Source organism: Emydura macquarii, unplaced genomic scaffold, assembly GCF_026122565.2.
Source record: "Emydura macquarii macquarii isolate MOO-44397 ecotype Brisbane River unplaced genomic scaffold, CSIRO-AGI_Emac_v2 contig_302, whole genome shotgun sequence".
Lineage (NCBI taxonomy): Eukaryota > Metazoa > Chordata > Testudines > Chelidae > Emydura > Emydura macquarii.
In genome coordinates, this window is record NW_027130439.1 from 1042142 (window position 1) to 1062450 (window position 20309).

At 40.2% G+C, this 20309-nt stretch overlaps 1 protein-coding gene across 4 annotated transcripts in view; it reads left to right on the forward strand.

The window, feature by feature from the left end:
• EMCN (endomucin) overlaps nt 1–20309 on the forward strand; it is a 138421-nt gene that overhangs the window by 72883 nt on the left and 45229 nt on the right. For all 4 annotated transcript variants that reach the window (XM_067553614.1, XM_067553622.1, XM_067553605.1 and 1 more), the window contains 3 exons: nt 9941–9988; nt 15074–15187; nt 19939–20007. In XM_067553614.1, the coding sequence (XP_067409715.1) occupies nt 9941–9988; nt 15074–15187; nt 19939–20007 (231 nt within the window). The remainder of the gene's footprint in view (nt 1–9940; nt 9989–15073; nt 15188–19938; nt 20008–20309) is intronic.

Below are 20309 nucleotides of genomic sequence, written 5' to 3' on the forward strand. Positions count from 1 at the left end.
ATAAATAATCACTTTTAAAAATTGAGGCCTAATATGAATAGAAGCAACACCTGTAGCTACATTAACTGTTATACAGCAAATAGTCTATCAGTAGCATTGATAGTTATATCAATGCCAGGAGAGTTCCCCTTATTATTATTACTCTGCAATGAGGTACAGTTCGAGGATTGACCATCTGGCTGTGGCCCTCATCAGTGTGGAGTTCACTCACTGCTAGCACCACCTAGTAGTCCCACAGGCTTTCTTTTCTGGGTTCCTTTTTTGACAGTTGCTTCAGCCCGGGCCCTCAGGTCAAGTCATTCATTTGTGTCTGCCTCTTCTGGAGTATATAAAAAGTCCAGCAATGGTGTAGTTGTATGAGGCAAGGGGCTCCAGGCTTTCCATTAGATCAGGGTATCAGCGTCCAGCCTCTTCTGTTTTCAGGGCCTTCGCTCTACTAGATTTCCCCGCAGCAGGGGTAGACTTCTGTCTTCGGCACTCTCTAGGAAGTGACAAGGGAACCCAGGCCTAGCCTCTCCACCAGGTTCCATTCAAGGTCCCAAGGGTAAGCAACTAAGTCCTGCACCTCTGCCTCCCTGGATCATTTCCTACCAGCCCTTCTTTTCCCAATAGATAAAGTCATTCAATAGCTGAGCTCAAAGGTAGTCTTTTGGAGAGGTGTGACTTCCTCATGGACTTGTCCAAGTCCCTGTAGCCAGACCTCAGGAACTCCTTTGCAGGAGCTCCAGACATAGATCTCTTTACTTTCATAGTCTGTGCATCCTGAGTGGCTCTGCTCCCCTTTTAAGATCCTCCTCCAGTCCGTGCATCTTTTACATCTGTGGTGGGGTGGGGCTGCCTGGGCCCAAAGCAGCTTTTTCACTGCTTCTTTTCCAGCATAGGCTTTGTATGCCCCCTCACTATGAGATGTAGGACACTGGGCTAGATAGTCCTTTGTTCTTTTTCAATATGGCAATAACTACATTACATTTTTTTTAAATCAGTTCATTACTGCTGACACTATCAACACATTAGATTCCTACACTCAGACCATGTGGGCTCAGAAATGTGTATACCTCTATTTCTTAGTCTCACATGTAAAATCAAGCTTCCTAGATCCTCTTTCAAGATTATTCATAAGGTCCTAATTTCTCTTTCGTTTTTAATGAGAAGTACAGTTGGCCCATGACCAGTCTCCTGTTGTATTAGGCAACTCACTTCACTGATGTATTTCTAACAAACACCAAAATGGTCGTCGTACATCTCACTCATGCTTCTAATTGCAGACCTCGGTCTTAAAACCAGTATGAATATGATTTGTTACCTATTTCTCTATTTTATATATTCTTAAACCGGTTTGGATTTTTGTATAATTGTATTCAGTTGTCCTCCTATTGGAATTTTAAAAAATAACGGTGGTGTAGCAAAGTGAAACAAATATATCTTGCCACAGTTGTATTGTTGACTTCAGTAAGTCTTTTATATTCCCTCTTGAGTACATACCACAGCAAGCAACTAGAGAGAAAGTTTGGATCCACTGTTAGTTATTCAGTATCTTTAAGAAACTTTGAGGTATGTGATGAACTGTTCTGACCCCACCGTGAAGTTCAGGAGGGAAGGAGTTAGCTATTGTCATTCTTGTTCAATTAGAATGACAGGTTATCTGCCTTTAGTGTGGTGACCTGTAAATTATCAAGGCAGAGCCAACTGTAGGCAAGCAATGAGTCACCCTAGAAAAGGGATGTGCCATGGGAAGTCAGGGGCTGGGCACTGACTAACTATATTTAGTCAGAAAGAAGGTGGTGTGGAGAGGCCCGTGGGCAGGATGAGCTGCTTTCTACATTTGGGAGTTGGCTGAAGCAAGCAACCACTTAAATGTTATTTTAGCTAAAGAAAGCTGGGATTGCATTTGTTTGGCTCTTAAAGTGGTGGTACAGTTTTAATACTAGTGCTGTTCTGCAATAAATTGCACAGTGATATTGTCTAAACTATACACTGATGTATAGACTTTCTTTTTTTTAAAATTGCCTTCCCCTGGCTGGCATATCCCAAAGACATCATGGTAATTCAAGGTAGTGACAACACTGAATTTTGACTTATGAAGGAGGAATCAAGTTTATAATTCTAATTTACTTTCTATAGTGGATATAGTTTAATATGTTGTTTCATCTTTGGATATCATTTCATTGTAATATTGTTTAATAGTGATTATCTTGTATCACATATAGACCCTTTCCTAGAGATAGATCCTATGGCATTTTACAAATTATAGTAGCTATATAAATTACTGGACTAATTCTACCTTCAGATACAGACTGACAGACACATGCATACACTCCTGGTCAGAGGGCAAGGTGTGTGTGTAAATATATACGTGAGGGCAGAATTTGGCCATATGTACAGTCATCAATAAAATGCAGTCAGTTTTTTGGTGAAACGTGCCATGTAGTTTTACAATATGCTTGGAAAACACACAACATCTTGGTTTTAGGACAGGAAGAGAAGAATGTAATATTAAATGAAACCGGGAAATTCAGGTAGGCAGGTTCTATCCACATTAGGATTCGGCCAGGCTGTTGAAGTTAGGTTAATATATTTCCCTCCTGAAGAGTGCTCTGAGATTTTTTTCACTACTTCATGTTCTACATCCCACTTGAAAGATGATAATTCCAGTAACATAGTGCCAGTTTGCAGTCTACTGGGATGTTGGTTCAAAGAGAAGAGTCGAACAAATGAAGAGCTTCCTTCTGAATGCTTCTTATCTGGCTTTTCCCTGGGACTGTCATCCAAATACTTACCTGACCATAATACAAGAAGCCAATCTTCTCCACTTAGAATGAAATCCAGGAATACAGCCCATTTATAGCAGACGAGGATATACCCACAACTACATATTCAACACCCCGTGGTTAGTTGCTACAATTTTAGTAGTTTAGTAGCTGTTAAACAAAAAGTAGCCAGAATACAGCCAAACTATCAGAAGATCACAATGTACGTGCGTGCGTGCGTGCGCGCGCGCACGCGCCTATAAAAGAAATATTATAACTATGGCATTTTAAAAGAAAAGACATGAGCTCAATGTTTGAAACAAACTTCTTGATTATGCAAGCAAAATTTGTAGAGGTATCTCTTTATGGGTCACTGAAAGCACAAAACAGATGCACTTGCAAAATTTGCAGAGTATTAAGGAGGCTTCTGGAAAACATGCTCCAAAATCTTATTTATAATCTGTTCAGAACAGACACATTAATCAATGATGATTCATAGATTCTTGGCATTTAAGGCAACAAGAGATCATTAGATCTTTTAATCTGACCGACTGTATAGTACAGGCCATTACATTTCATTCAGCTACCCCTGTATTAAGTCCAATAACTTGTGTTTGGCTAAAGCATATTATCCATAAAAAACATCCAGTCTTGATCTGAAGACATCAATACATGCTTCCCTTGGTAGTTTGTTCCAATGATTAATCACCCTTATTGTTTAGAAATGTGTGTCTTATTTGAACATGTCTGGCTTCAACTTCTTTGGTTCTCCTTATGCCTTTCTCTGCTAGATTAAAGAACCCTTTAATATCTGGCATTTCCTTCCCATGAAGGTGTTCACACACTATAATCAAGTCATCACTCAACCTCCTTTTTAATAAGCTCTTTAAGTGTCTCACTTAAAGGCATTTTCTCCAGCCCTTGAACCATTTCTGTGGCTTTGTAATGCACCCTCTCCAATTTTCAATATCATTTTTACAATGTGGACACCAGATCTCTATGTACTATTCCAGCATTGGTCTAACCAACGCTGTATTCAGAGGTAAAATCACCTCCTTACTTACTACTCCCCAGTTTATACATCCAAGGATTGCATTAGCCCTTTTTACTATGGCATCACACTGGGAGCTCACATTGAGTTGCTTGACCACTATGGCCCATAAATCATTTTCTCAGTTTTTGCTTTCTAGGATACAGACCCAGATTCTGTAGACACGGCCTGTATTTCTTGTTCCTAGATGTATAACTTTTCATTTGTACAACTACATTAAAATGAGTTTTTTCTGACTGGACCCAGTTTACCACATGATCTAAATAGCTCTGTACACTGCACTGTCCCCATCATTATAACAATCTTTCTGCCATCCTCAGATTGTGTCAGCAGTGATGATATATCTACTTTCAGATCATTGACGAAAATGTTAAATAATATCAGGTCTAATACTGATCTATGTGGAACCCCATGGTAAACATTATTTGATGATGATTCCCCATTGACAACTAATTTTTAGATCAGTCTTTTAGCTATTTAACACAAGCTTCACTGATATTCTATAGTGCTAATTTTTAATTGGAATATTGTGTACCACTAAGTCAAATGCCTTGCAAAAGTCTAAAGGTTTATCTACACATGGAAGTTTACTCTGGAAGAAGGCAAGGTAAGTATTTAAAACAGATTAACAATTCCTGATTATTTCCATGTGTGGATGTTTTTATGCCAGAATAAGAGTGCTTTATTTCAATGTAGTTTAATCCATGGATTCAGCTCATTTGAAAAAAGCACTCCTATTCTGGATTAAGTGTGTCCACACTTGTAGTTGATCAGGAATCACTTTTCCAGATTAAGCAAATTTGTAATTTCAACAAAGAATGAAATCAGATTCATCTGAGTTTGTTTTGTACAGCAACTTCTCTGTTGTGATGCTTTGCTGTGAATTTAGTTCTGCTGCTGCCAAGTAGAGAGGAATCTTTTCTGCAGAGGAACCCCAAAATCAACCTACTGAGTAGATACGTTACTGCGCTAATTCATCACGTATCAGTGGGAAGGGCAGAACTGTATCACTGAGTGACCAAGAGGAAAAAGCTAGGGGACATCAGAGAATATTGACACAATGACACTGTCTAACACAGTGTGCTTTATTCTACACTTTTAAAGAGGTGCACAGATATTCTGCCATTTGATCCTGTTAACGGCAACAGTAGTTGCTAGGCTACAATGCCTGTGCACCATGTTGAAAGTTTAGTGATTAAACTTTACTTATTGCCTTGCAGGCCAGATTAAAGAATTTGTGCATATCAAGTGTAATGCAGTGAGCTAGCACCATATGGTGCAGCTTTATTCTTGTCACAAAATGGTAAGCACATGGGGATACAGGAGAGGACTGTGAGGCTCAAAGGTTTGTTTGTGGAATACAGATCCTTTTGCTTCTAGCCCACCAATTCAGATATGGTCCAGATATCACTAATAGTAGAGGGGAGAAGGGGAAACCAGCTCTTAAGACCACACAATGAGCCAGATTCCCCAGTGCAAGTGCATTAAACCTGTACCAAGTGGGAATAAAATACATTTAAATCATACTGTTATAATTTTCCATGCACTTGGAACAAGTGTAAATGATAAAATAAGATGGAAAATCAGGTTCTCCCTATATTTTTAAAAGCATTATATCTGATCCTTTCCCTCCAAGATCTCTAAGGTTGTTTCCATACTCTAGCTTGCTAGGTAGTTGTCTTTGTAAAGTGGAAGGATGCTTTTCTGGCTATGAAAACTTTGGGGAATAGGAATCTTTCTGCAGAAGGACTCATTGTTTGGAGACCTTCCCCATGGAAAAGAAAAACCAAAGTTAGCATCTTCAAGAAATATGAAGAAAGCCATGGTCATCAGCTAAGGTAGATTGTCTTGGCAAATTGTCAGTGTACTTCATACCACATACTGCATACTCTAAAAACAAAGACTAGGTTAATAGGAAAGAGGGTGTCAAAATGGAGCTTTGTTGCCCTAATATATGGGCCTAATAATATGGGCAAGGAAATAATGACTCTGCCATTTTAGACCAGCTTTGTTAATATACCATTCACATATCTATAGTATGGTACAGAGCACACAGATTCCTCTGGTTTCTAATCAGCTAATGCTTATATTGTGTCATCTTGTGTTTCTCAAATCCATAGGCAGATCTCAGCTCTTCTCACTCTGGCTGGTCTCAGACAGAGTGAATGAAATGCTAATGAGAGTGCAGAGTGATGAGCAAAGAGAACAAAGCTGACTGCTCTACCCAGCAGCCAGAACAGGGGGATGACATGAGAGATTGCTATGAATGGAGTGACATAATAATAGGAATGTGCTGTCCGGAAACAATTTTGCTATGGCTGCATCATAATGTGTTAATACATCTCAACAATATTTCATGATGCAAAGCCAAATGTTGGGATGTCCACACGGTGTGATAATTTTGTGCCTCTCTGCTGATTCTATTCACTAAAAGCTGATTTCTTCCTCATCAAATTTGACTATCATGATCCTCATTGTCTGCTGTCCTGCATCTTGCGCAGTCTTTGGTAGCAGTGTGAGGTGGGTGTAAAATATTGCTACTCTGATGTTTTAGTGTTTTACACCCACTTTGCATTCACATTGCCAGTACTGCCAATCCCAGTGTGCAAAAATCATGACTCAAGCAAAAATAAAAAATTGATTTAAAAATCAGAAGATTTTAAAAAGATATGTAAGTTTGGGGTTCTTTAAATTTCTCTTCTGATTTCTGAGACCTTTACTGTGCACTTGAGTCATGTTCTCAGAACATTTCTCCACAGCCATGAGGACTAGAAACTTTTTGTAATGAAAGCTGAGAGTTTCACAAAATAACTTGGTTCCAGGTGCTGGAGCCTTAAGAACAGCATCATTTACTGTGATAGACACCCAAGAGTTGGCAGCACTGCACTGCACTGTTGTAAATGATAACACAAGATACCTTGAACGTGCTGTATGCCCATGTGTTGCTTGTCTCCCACTCTTTCACCACGCACACTCTAAACAATGAATCATGGATTGTGTTTGAGACTAAGGCCAGTCTACACCTAAAAGTTTGGCTAGTGTCGCTATGTGGGTTAGGAGTTTGACTAGTGTAACAACAGTTATATTTTCCATTATAGTTTATTTTGGTTATGGAACTGGTATAAACTATACCGGCAAGAGAACACTTTTGCCAGTATAAATTTTGTCTTCACGAAGTCTTTCAAACGTAGACAAGGTCTATGGTTTAGTGTAGCTATTACTCCATTGTGAATTAAAACATGAAATAGGATGAAATTCAATAGGGACAAATGCAAAGTACTTCACTTAGGAAGGAACAATTCGTTGCACACATACAAAATGGGAAATGACTCCCTAGGAAAGAGTATGGCAGAAAGGGATCTCGGGATCATAGTGGATTACAAGCTACGGTAAATTTGTGTAAACTGTGTAAAACTGTTGCCCCCCCCCCCCCCAATAAAAAAAAAAAAAAAAAGCAAGCATCATTCTGGGATGTATTGGCAGGAGTGTTGTAAGTAAGATAAGAAAATTAATTATTCTGCTCTACTCCATGCTTATTAGGCCTCAAGTGGAGTATTTTGTCCAGTTCTGAGTGCCGCATTTCAGGAAAGATGTGGATAGTTGGAGAAAATCCAAAGAAGAGCAACATAAATGATTAAAGGTCTAGAAAACATGACCAATGAGGAAAGATTGAAAAAACTGGGTTTGTTTAGTCTGGAAAATAGGAGACTGAGAGAGGACATAACAGTTTTCATGTACACATGCTAAACAATGAAAGGTTGCTACAAAGAGGAGGAAGAAAAATTGTTCTCATTAACCTCTGAGGATAGTACAAGAAGCAATGGGCTTAACTTGCAGAAAGGGGAGTTTAGAATGGACATTAGGAAAAACTTCCTAATTGTCAAAGTAGTGAAGCACTGGAATAAATTGCCTGGGGAGATTGTGGAATCCCCATCATTGGAGATTTTTAAGAGCAGATTAGACAAACACTTGTCAGTGATAGTCTAGATAATGTTTCGTCTTGCCATGAGTGCAGGGGACTGGACTAGATGACCTCCTGAGGTCCCTTCCAGGCCTATGATTCTATGAACAACTGAATAGGAAATGGTGGGCCACGGTTTTACTCTGGTGAAACTGCAGTAGCCTGAAAAATTTGGGCTCCCCTATTCTAACCCATCCAGTTTATATTTGGTTTTTTATAGATTTTCAGGAGAAATTAGCAAATAAGTGGTTCAGCAATTAAATTCTCTCTATACCATTAGCGATTACAACAGAAACCCCAATGGCTTCCATGTCATTTAGCCATGCAACTCCCATTGATTTCAGTTTGATTAGAGGAGATTTTGGAACAAATTGATAAATTAAACAGTAATAGGTCACTAGGATGAGATGGTATTACTCAAATGTGAAATTGCAGAACTACTAACTGTAGTAATGTAATCTATCATTTAAATCAGCTTCTGTAGCAGATGACTGTAGGATAGCTAATGTGATGCCAATTTTTTAAAAAGGCTCCAGAGGCGATCCTGGCAACTACAGGTCGATACGCCTAACTTCAGTACCAGGCAAATTGGTTGAAACTATAGTAAAGAACAGAATTATCAGAGACATCGATGAACATGATTTGTTGGGGAAGAGTCAACATGGTTTTTATAAAGGGAAATCATGCCTCACCAATCTACTAGAATTCTTTGAAGGGATCAACAAGCATGTGGAAAAGAGTGATGCAGTGGATATAGTGTACTTATATTTTCAAAAAACCTTTGACAAGCTCCCTCACCAAAGGCTCTTAAGCAAAGCAAGCAGTCATGGGATAAGAGGGAAGGGCCTCTCCTGGATCAGTAACTGGTTAAAAGATGGGAAACAAAAGGTAGAAATAAAAGGTCAGTTTTCAGAATGGAGAGAGGTAAATAGTGGTATTCCCCAGGGATCTGTACTGGGCCCAGTATGGTTCAACATATTCATAAATGATCTGGAAAAAGGGATAAATAATGAAGTGGCAAAACGTGCAGATGATACAAAACTATTCAAGATAGTTAAGTCCAAAGCAGACTGTGAAGAGTTGCAAAGAGATTTCACAAAATTGGGTGACTGGGCATCAAAATAGCAGATGAAATTCAGCGCTGATAAGTGTAAAGTAATGCAAATTGGAAAACATAATCCCAACTATACATATAAAATGATGTGGTCTAAATTAGCTGTTATCACTCAAGAAAGATCGTGGAGTCATTGTGGATAGTTCTCAGAAAACATCCACTCGATGTGCAGCGGCAGTCAAAAAAGCTAATAGAATGTTAGGAATCCTTAGGAAAGGGATAGATAATAAGACAGAAAATACCATATTGCCTCTTTAAAAATCCATGGTATGCACCCATCTTGAATACTGCGTGCAGATCTTGTCACCCCATCTCAAAAAAGATATATTGGAATTGGAAAAGGTACAGAAAAGGGCAACTAAAATGATCAGGGGTATGGAAAAGCTTCCATGTGAGGATAGATTAATACGATTGGGAATTTTCAGCTTGGAAAAGAGAAGTCTATAAAAATTTATTAAAATCATGACTACTGTGGAGAAAGTAAATAAGGAAGTGTTATTTACTCCTTCTCATAACACAAGAACTAGGTTTCACCAAAAGAAATTAATAGGGAGCAAGGTTTAAAACAAATAAAAGAAAGTATTTCTTCACACAACACACAGGCAACCTGTGGAACTCCTTGCCAGAGGATGTTGTGAAGGCCAAGTCGATAACGGGATTAAAAAAAGAACTAGATACATTCATGGAGGATAGGTCCATCAATGGCTATTGGCCAGATGGGCAGAGATTACTGTTTACCAGAATCTGGGAATGGGTAATGGAATAGATCACTTTATGATTACCTGTTCTGTTCATTCCCTCTGAAGCACCTGGCATTGGCCACTGTTGGAAGATAAGATACTGGGCTAGACTGGCCATTGGTCTGACCCAGTATGACCGTTCTCATGTTCTTGATAGGAATATAAGTGGTGTAGCTAAATCTTGCACATCTTTGGAAACGTAAAGGAAAGCATTATTATCCTAAATGTTACAAATGCTGTGTATGCACTTTATTAACTTGCACATTTTAGCACCAAAGAGACCCGGAGGATAGCTGCACTAATGCAATCCTTTACATTATTTTTCAGGTTCCAGTGATTCATACTCTAAAGTAAGCAGTAGTACAAGCATCTCGGGTAAGCTCTCAATGTTTGCACTTTGCCTGTCATTCAGAGGTCTCTGTCACTTGCTGTTCATGTAGGACAATGAGAGAGATTCTCTACACCACATTTAAAGGGGGGGGCATTTTGCATATAAATCAGTAGAAAATTGTGCTGAACCCCTCTGAGCAACCTGCGCAACCTTAATTCAGTACCATTGTGCATACGCATTGTGATACAGTATTTAAATTACATAATTGCATACTATTTTTTCCATGCGATCCCTCTCTCATTTGTTGCACAGATGAATATTGCTCAATTGATGAGCAATTATTCAATATTTTCTTTTATCCTCATTAAGCCATGTGTGGTCAGATGTCTTATTTATTGCACACTATTGAAACCAGGCTCTGAAGACAGAATTATTAATTTCTTTATGGGCTTTTCTCTGGCAATCATTATAGTATCTGAGGGCTTCACAAACATTTATTCATTTATCTTTACAACTGTTCTGTGAGATGGAGTATTATTATTCCAGTTTTACAGACAGGGAGCAGAGGCATAGAGATTAAGGTAAAAGATATCGACTAATTTTGGGCATCCAATTTGAGATGTCTAGGATATGACTTTTCAGAGTACTTAATATTATGTAGCACTTCGTATGTTCAGAGCACAGCTCCCATTGACTTCAGCTGCAGCTGTGAGCTCTCAGCTCTTCTGCAAATCGGACTAGAGGGTCTGGAGTTGGGCATCCAGAATATGAGAAACGCCATTATTGACCACCTGTAAGAAGTTTGGTTGAAGTGACTGGCCTACCATCACACAGGAACTCTGTGATAGAAGCAAGGATAGAATCCAGTTTCTAGAGCAACATTCCGTTGTCTTAACCATGAGACCATCCTTTCTTTTCCTGCAAATGCTTGCCTCATTCACTATACACCTTTCAACTTCTGCTACAAATGAAGCAGCAGTTCTACGGACAACAGTTTCCTTCACTACACAATTCTGATTTGTCTCTAGCGCAAGTCCAGCCTATGCACTGGATGATGCAGGAGTTCTGTGGAAAAAATACTATGTGATCACGCAATTAAAGACTGTATCATAATGCATATGCACAAGGGGGCTGAATTAAAGTTGCATAGGCAACTTTAATTTGGACATTTCCTATATTGTGAATGCTTGACTTTGCAATCTTAATAATGTTCTTTTAATGTAGAATTTTTTAATGCAACTTCCTAGATTTTTAAAAAAGCAAACTGAAAAAAAACAAACTCAGTCATCAATAGGAGCTGTGAAAAGATGGGGCATATTCAGTGAGGGTGGAATCTTCACAGATTTTAGCTGCTAAAATTGAAGTCTCAACTGAGCATGTGCAAACTGTGATTTTTCAAAGGCTTATACCTTGGTCAAGTTTTGGCGGATTTTCATGGGGATGGCAAAAGGCACATCCTTGACAAAACAGCCGGTCCTTGCCAAATTTTCAAGTCCTTGTTCCAAAGGTTAAGGGTGTTAGAGCTGATTGAAAGGAAGATTACCAGAATTTTTTAACATAAGCAAAACAACATATTTTTTCTTAGCCTGGTTCTTGGAATCAGCTGAACATTTTCACAAAAAAAATTCCCCCCTCCTGTCTCTGAAAAATTCAGCCTGCAGCCGACATCCGACATTACTGGTCAGTAGTCGGATTGGCTGATGCAAGATATTGAGTTCGTTTTACTAATTATCTCTGACTGTTTCTGTTGCGAAATTGAGTATGTCAATCAGTCCTCTGGATTTCAAATAGGACAAAGGGACCATTTGACTGGCTCATTTGATAATACCATGCACATGAATAGAGCTCTTTCTAATTCCAAAGTTGGTTTTGTTTTGTTTTTCCCTCGAGCAAATAATCCCAGATTCTTCAAAAAATAACTATTAACTATTCCTCCACATAATGTCTTAACTAGTAACCTGTATGCAAACACTGGGTCTAATTCTGCTCTCACACCAATGTAAATCAAAAGTCATATCTTCACTGAATCAAATAGTTATTTCTGATTTACACCAGTGTCAGTGAGAGCAGAATTGGGGCCCCTCTATCTAAGAAACATACTGATTTTCTTTTTAACCTTTTAACGTATTTCCTTTTTCCTTCTTACTTGGAGTCTTTCCAAATACAGAATTCACTCCTGAAGTCCTTATTCAATCCCCAGTTAGCTAAAATTATCATTCAAGTGAACTCTCATTGAAATTTTGCCTAAGGACTTCAGGATTGGACCCACTATGAGAGAAACTGCCCACATCATAAAATCCAGTACAATTGGCAGTCTGCGCTCCAGAGGAGTGTAAGGTTGAAATAACAGGAGGTAACATAACTAGCTGGAGTTGTTACCTTGCCAGAGTTATAGCCTGCAATAAGCCTTGCCCTAGCCAACTGTAAGTCTTTCACTTCAGTAAACGTCAAAGACCTGATTCTGATCATAGTTGATACTGGTATAGATCATGAGCCGCTGCAATTAATTCTGTGGCTTTACATGAGGTGTAAAATCTGTGTGAGTGTCATGGAGGGAAGGGGCTCCTTAACCTGGATTTCTCTTTGCAAGCACTTCTCACCCATGCTTATGTAAGTTCACTGCAGTGTCCTTCATTTACATCTTATGCCGCTTCATGTCCCATCACCTTGAGGCTTTTACTAAACTTCAACATACCCACTGGCACAGGGTGGGGGAAGACAGGTCTCTCCCCGCTGAGATTCTCTGACCTTCTTCCAATCTCTCTTCCTCTCACCCGCTTAACAGTCCTTAGCTGATGACCTGAATCCCTTTGTTAACTGGTTAATCATTCAATCCTAATCAATTATCTTCCAATTTGGCCCATATGAGCCAGCCATAGGCTACTCCCACTCTGCCATGTACCTCCCACCCCCCTTTTTAAAAAAAATGTTTCTACCTGGGCCCTTTCTTTCCTCTCTCGGGCTCTGCCTTTCCTCTGGGGGCTGCTGTGCCCTCCCACATGCAAGATTTCCTTAAATTGGCTCTCTCATATCTCACTAGGTGCCTTCTCCATTTTCCATCCATAAAAGGTACCTTCTGATGGAGGGAGGGCAGCCTCTTCCTCTCAGTTTGTGCCCATCTGTCTTCACACCACGGACATGAGACTTTTCCCCCACTTTTGAAGTCTCCCCATCTACAGCATCACCCAGTTTACCCTGGATTTCAATATGTGGTTGCCCTTGCTCTGGATCTCTCCAGCCCTCAACTCGTTTGCCTTGTCTTACACCCTCTTTTTCTAACCCATCTTGTTCCACTTCTTCCTCCTTTTCATACCCCTTTATCTTGGGGTTCTCCCCCAGGACTTTGATTCTTGGCATGTCTCTTATCTAATCTGTCCTGTTTCTTCCTTTTTCAGATTCCCTTTGGATTCTTGGCCTCACCTGCTCCAGTCCTTTCCTCTCTAGCCATTTGGTTCTCTGGCCATTTCTCTCCTTACTCAAAGGAAAAGGGATCCGATGTGTTGCCCAAAGCTGTGTTAACTGCAATGTCCTGACCATCCCCTCCTACTTCCACCAAAATGTTCCCCAAATCTCCAGAGGCATCCCAGCCACTGGACAGATTTTCTCTTCCCCATAAATGCACATTAGCTTCAGTCTTTCCCCTGGCATTATGCAGTAGGGCTTCCCCTAGTCTCTCCTAACTAATGAGCACCTTGTTCCTACCAGGTCTTGTTCCTTGTCGCCCCCCAACTCTCATGGAGACTGTGGGCATTTGTTTTGACTGCTTCCCAAAGGTTCCATCCACTCACAGACCTCAGCAAGATTGCAGTGCATATAGGGGTAGTCCCTTTTCAGATGTCTTGAGCCCCAACACTAATAGAAACAATTTGACAGTTTGTGGACAGGGTTTCCTTCTGCTGTTCTCCTGTTACCTCACAGTTGATAGTTCCCCACTTTTCCTCCCTGGGTCCTGTCCTTTAAATGGACAGGTTGTTTTACTGGGTACACCAGCCTCCATTAACTTCTCGGTGAGTTTAACGGCAGCTTCCAAAGTAGAGGGTTGGTGCCTCTGCATTCAAATCCTAGTGACTTCAGGGAGACTCTGCAAGAGCTATTCCAAAATAATGGAGTCCCTGATCTCCCTAACTCCTTCGTCACCTGGCCTCATCCACTTTTGTGCAATGCAAGAGTTGTAGGTTTTGTCCCCTCCGAGCAACTTGCTGCTTGAAACCTTTCCCTGTATCATTCTGCCAACAGACCCATCTGATCTAAAATGGCTGCCTTTACAGTATCCTAATCTGCAGTTTGTTCATCACTCAATGCCATATAAGTAGCTGGAGCGTCTCCTGAGGGATGGGGAGCCAATTGGAATGCCCATACCCTCTTTTCCCAGCCTGCTCCCAAAGCCAACTTTAACAAACATTAACAAAAAGTTATTGGGATCATTCATTGGGCCCACTATGCACAGCCCTGTGCCCATCACTTGATTGTCATTCTCTATCGAGGGACTCAACAGCTTCTCCTGGAGCTGTTGCTGCACCTGTGATTGGCCTGCAATAAATTGCTGTAGGCATTGCTGCTGTTCTGCTGGCCATAATAACAAGGATTGTCTTTCTATGCACTGAGTCAGCTAAAACTCCAGGTGAATTTTCTGTAACTCGATTTGCTGCTCAACTATTCAGCGCAGGAGTGCCTTCATGCTCCCAGTCCGCCACATCCTCTCCTAATCTTCCCTTTCCGGTCCTTTACCTACACCAGAGTGGGAAATCCCGGATAAGCCCCCAGATGTCACAGGGGCACTCTTGGCAAGCAGTCCTCATACACTGCCAACTCTATGTGTGAAATTCAGCCCCCTTTGAAATCAATGGTAGTTTTGCCAGGAGTTTACCCCTTGTATTTAGATAGGCTTTTCCTTACTGGACTGAGTTATTGGGGGATGGAGGAGGAGCATGGATGCAGTATTCTGGTTTGTTAGCTTTCTGTGTGGGGAGGGGAGTTCATTCAGTATTGCTGATGTTGTCAATTTAGATGAATCATGGGAAGTGGTTTTTAAAAAGATATAAAAGTGGGCCTAAAGATATGTGATAGAGATGCTATATATAGTGGGGAAAAATAAGTAAAATAAAGAACTTGGATGTTCTTTCTTTCAGTTACTTCAGATGTTACCTTGGAACCAGTTTCCCAGATCACTTCTTTACAACAATCAACAGAGGTCACTAGATCACCACCATCAATAACAGCAACAAGTGACGAAACTAATAGCGGTAAGTAATAACTTGCGCTGACCCCCAGGGAGGCTGCATTTCTGAAAAATGGTGTGGAACAGTCAAGAGAGCACAAACAATGTAGTTTTGGTGTTAGAATTAGGGATTTGAGAGCTGGTGTTCTCTTAGCTATTAAGTTTACTTCTCATATAGGTCAATTCCACAGCAAAGTACAATAAACCTCTCAGAAATGAAGTCCTACTCCAGTGGCTCAGATATTAAAATGTTTCATTTTTATTAGAGATGGCTTTGAACCAGTGCACTGGATTTGAACTGACTTGTAATTTGGGTGGTGGAATGATAAGGTCTTTGGTTTGTCTGTTTTTAAAAGAAGTGGATTATCAAGATGTAACTATTTTACATGATCGGAATGGTCCCAGAATAGCATTCCCAGCATTCCCATATGTAAACAATAAAACCCAAATCTTACACAGTGGTAGTACTGGCTCAAAACAGATTGGTGTGGCATTTATGAAGGAGCGTGCGAGGAAAATAGAGGCAAGGTACTGCGGAGCCACTCCTCGCCATGAGGGGGAACTCAGGAGTTGACTGATCCTGTTACAAACAAGCAGGAGTAGAATCCAGCTCCCTCTCCCGCAGTATGTTGATTGAAAAGGGAGTTAAATTCAATAAAAGCTCTTGTCACTAAAGTAAATAGGTATGTCTCTGAGCAGATCTATTGAATCAGGAAATGGCATTTTCACAGTTACTTTTCAAAGTTAGAATCACACTTTGGCCCTGTTTCAGCAAAACCTTAAGGATGCACTGAATTTTTTTATATCTGATTAGGTGCTTTGCCAAATAGGAAAGGACTTCACCATTTATCTTAAGTTAGACACTGACTTAAGTGCTTTGCTGAATTGGAGGTTTTAAAATATTCCTTTTTCAAGTTATCATTGAATCACAAAACTTAAAGATGGAAATATTTATTTGGTCATGTAGTCCAGAACGCTAATAGTTCCTAGCATATCCTCCAAAATGTTGTCTAGCCTAGTTTTAAATGACACAAGTCACTGGGGCTACTTTTTCTTTCCTTAGGTCTTTATTCTAGAGTCTAATTGACTTAACTGCTTCAAAGACAGCATAGGATAATCTAGGCTTGAGAAGAGTAAAAATTTCTAAACTATTATTCCCAGTCCCCACTCTTTGTGCCTGAAAATTAGTCTTCTCTTTTACTTGTTGGTTACACTTTCAGATTCTGTAGACATCAAAGTTCAGGCTTTGCCTTTGTATTGAACAGTTTAATGTGTTTGATCCTCCTTCTTTACTGTATTTTGACCAGCCTTTGAGGTGCTGTTACTGCAGAAAGCATGGGTGAACCACAGGATAAAATATCCCCAGCGCAGAAGCTGTTGAAGTGTGAGTGAGTGTGTGAGAGAATGTCAGAAGCCCCAAGAAAAAAATCACTAATGTGTCTCCTAGTCTTTTCAGTTTGATAGAAGTTTCTGACTCAAGGGTATCGGTGCAGCACAGCCATCTGGAACTAAACCACACCGACAGGTAGGGCTCCTGGCCTGTGAGTAAATGCTGATGAGGAAAGGCATGCCTGTCTGTGCAGCTTAGTTCCAGGTGGTGTTCTGTACTCATATCCTGGAGTAGGGCAGGCTTGGAAACCTCTTTAATATATTTTGAAGCAGTAGGGGAGAAAGAAAGGAGGGGAAGTCTGGGGAGTGGTATGTTCCAGAAGAAAAACATACATTAATATACAGAGATGGCCCTGATCTGAAAAAGGCCCAAAGATATAAGGCCACCAAATCTGTGGGTGTTTGAATTGAAATAGGAGCTGAAATTTTAATTCAGGACCATTTCAATTGATATGATTTTCCCTGTCCACCCAGAGCACCCCCAGCCTGTCTCCAACTTAATGGATTGCTCTTATTATGTGATCTTCTTATTTATAAAGCCACTTGGAGCAAGAAATGAAAATATTCAATTTAACAAATTAATTCCCATTTATAGACTATCACCAAAGAAGCAAATGTCCCCTGGACATATCTGCAGGCCTTATCCAACCTTTACTCTCTTTAAATCAATGGGAGTTTTGATTGAGGACTGTGGGATTTAGCCCCATAATCAAACTAGGGTAATTTCCATTTTTATTCACTGGTATGGTTTTGATAGGAAACAACATGAAGTGGACTGTTTCCCACTTTAAGGGTAAAACCCTAGCCTTTCTTGCATGCTCACTCTAGCAGGAGATAAAACACAGCAAGCTTCTTCCATCCACCCCCCTCCAACTGCATCTGCAAATTAATAGGACAGTATATAGCTGTCTCTGGAGCAAAGAGATGGGGGGTGAGGCGGTGGGCCAAGGGTAGTGCTGGATTAAAAAAAAACCCACACTTTTTTCCATTCCAAAATTCCATTTAATCAAAGCCAGACCATTTTGTGGAAATGTAACAGGTTTGACAAAAAAAATTGTTGCTTTCTCAAGTTTAGGATGGAATTTCTGAGGAGAGTGATACTGCAGAATAGAAAGGTGGGTAGGTTGCTTACCTGGGATGGGGGAAACCTGGTTTAAAATTGCTATTCTGCTTGATTCAGAGCAGGAACTTGAACCTCAGTCCCCTGTATCCCAAGTGTTCAATTGGCTATTCTGGGGTGAGTCGCTCTTGATTTGATGCAGTTTGAAAACAAATTTTGAAACCTCAGTATTTTTCAGGAAAAGGGGATTGTAGTTTTATGGCCAGCCCCAGGCAAAAGAGAAAATCCAGCCGTGTTCCATGGTCTTATGGGGGCATGATCAGCCAGCCTGGGAGCCTAGCCAGGTTCTTTGACCCCTTATACAGGCAGGCATCTGGCTGTGCTCCCAAGCCAGTTTACAATGCCCTTTGGAACCATGAAGCACTGTTGGCTTCATTACCGGCTTCAATAAATTTGCATTCCACTATCTTTATTTGTAGATTCATTGGAGGGCTGTGTGAAAAGAAGCTTTGTGCCTTCTTTTCCCTCTGTGACAAGACAAGTCAGAATTTTGCCCTTAAAATGGAGAATAGTCCATCAGAATATTGACCATTACCTCTCTTTTTTGATTACCCTTCCTTCCCTCCCACTCTTCACCTCACCCTCCTCAGTGTGTCTCAGCGGACAAATGACAATAATTTAAGATGGCCTCATGACATTTTAAATTTCACCTTAAAAAAACCACTATGCTGGATCAATAATAAAAAGCTCGGACTTTCTGCAAAAGAACGTATATATTGCTTTATAGCTGGGGAAATCACCTTGCCGCCCCCAAGCCCCTGGTAAAAGCTTCAGAAGATGCTCAGCACCCACCCACTCAGCAGAGATTTGACAGCTCTTCCCATCTCTGCTACTATTTCTGCTGCTGCTGCCACCTTTCATTATAGATTTGGAAAAAGCCCTCACGAAGTCTGTGTGCTTTGTGAAAGAATGCAATAGCCTCTTTCTCAATCTACCATAGTTCTTCACCCCCACAGGCACTCTTTCTCTTTCCCTCTGTTTATTAATATATGAGGGCAATCGTATTAGGCCTCTCTCCTTTGTCTTTTATTAATACTTGAAGACAAATCCAGTAGCTTTTAGTAAATCAAAACTACTGCATCAGCCCTGCAGTCCACAGCCCCAAACAAGAGCTGTGTGTAAGCTCCAAAGCTTGTCTCTCTCACCAGCAGAAGTTGGTCCAATAAAAGACATTACTTCACCCACCTTGTCTCTCTGGGTTTTTTGTTTGTAGTCAACTGCAGGTGCAAAATAGCAGACATAATCAAGTGTCTATAAATAATAGAATTCTATCAGTGATAGAATTTAGACCCCTGACTATCTGGAGTACAATCAAGTAGATATTTTCTGTGAGGTTTTCAAAACTGCCTTGATTATTGGAACAATGAGTTACCATTAATTTGAATGGGGATCGGGCATCCAAATCCCTGAGAATTCAATGTTGAGACTTTTGATGTTGCACTGTGACCTAGTGGATAGAGCACTGAACTAGAACTCAGTAGATCTGGGTTGCATATCTGGTTCTGCTATTGGCCTTCTGAGTGACCTTGGATTAGTCACTTCCCTGCTCTGTGCCTCAGATTCCCCATCTGTAAAATGGGGATAATGATACTGACTCCCTTTTGTAAAGTGAGATCTGCTAATAAGAACTGGGTTTTATTCACATCTGCTATTGATTATAGGTGCAAAATAAGAGTCCTGAGTGAATCCTCTTTTAAAATTTGATCATGTATATTTGGATTTGGTGTAAGCACCACAGAAATAACGTTGTTTTCCACTTAAAAATCTCTTACTGGAAAAGAGAGATTTTGACTGGAAACATGCACTGTTTCTTTTGGCCTGAAAGATCCTTAATCAAAATAGCCTCAATTTTGAAAAGCGTGTCTATGATTTACTGAGCTGGTTGTGTGAGAAAAATGGTGTATAGCCACACAATTTTAGTTTTGAGTTCTCTGCACTTCACAATCATTTTTGGCTTATTTGATATAGTTCTAATATCAAAACTAGTTAGCTAGCAGCCTGCTGGAAGGGAAATTAAGAGCACTACTTGGAAAAACTAAAATGTATGTGGATCATATGTAAGATAAGTGGTAATTCACCCTGAAATCAAGAGAGGATGTATGTTAAATTTTAGATAATTAAAAGAAAATGAAGGGCTATTGGACGGCAAAACCTGATGCTCAGACAACTCCAGTTTTCCCCCATGTCTTCCTGCTGATTATTCCTTTGACAAATATGTACTGAGAACAGTGGTTAACACACTGTCATTTATTCTACCAAAATATCAGCAGGGAAAGCTGAATCACCGCCAGGGAGTTCTGTGACTGCAGCATCAGATTCCACTTGGATAACGACTGGTAAGGCATCCCTTTAAAACCTTATTTATAATCAACTGTTGACAACAGACCCATTAAACAATGATGTGACTTTGTTTTACTGCAGCAACATCCTTTCTCTGCTGTGATGCTTTGCTATGAACTCAGCCTCCCCCAGTTAAGCATGCAGAAATTTTTCCTGCAGCTGGTGGAATAGTAACAAGATGAATTACTGCAGGGATACATCAATGGGAAAGACAGAGCTAGATCACGGAGTGCCCTAGAGGAACAGTCAGGAGATCCTATTACAGAATACTGACATTGTAATAAGTGGAGCACTTCAG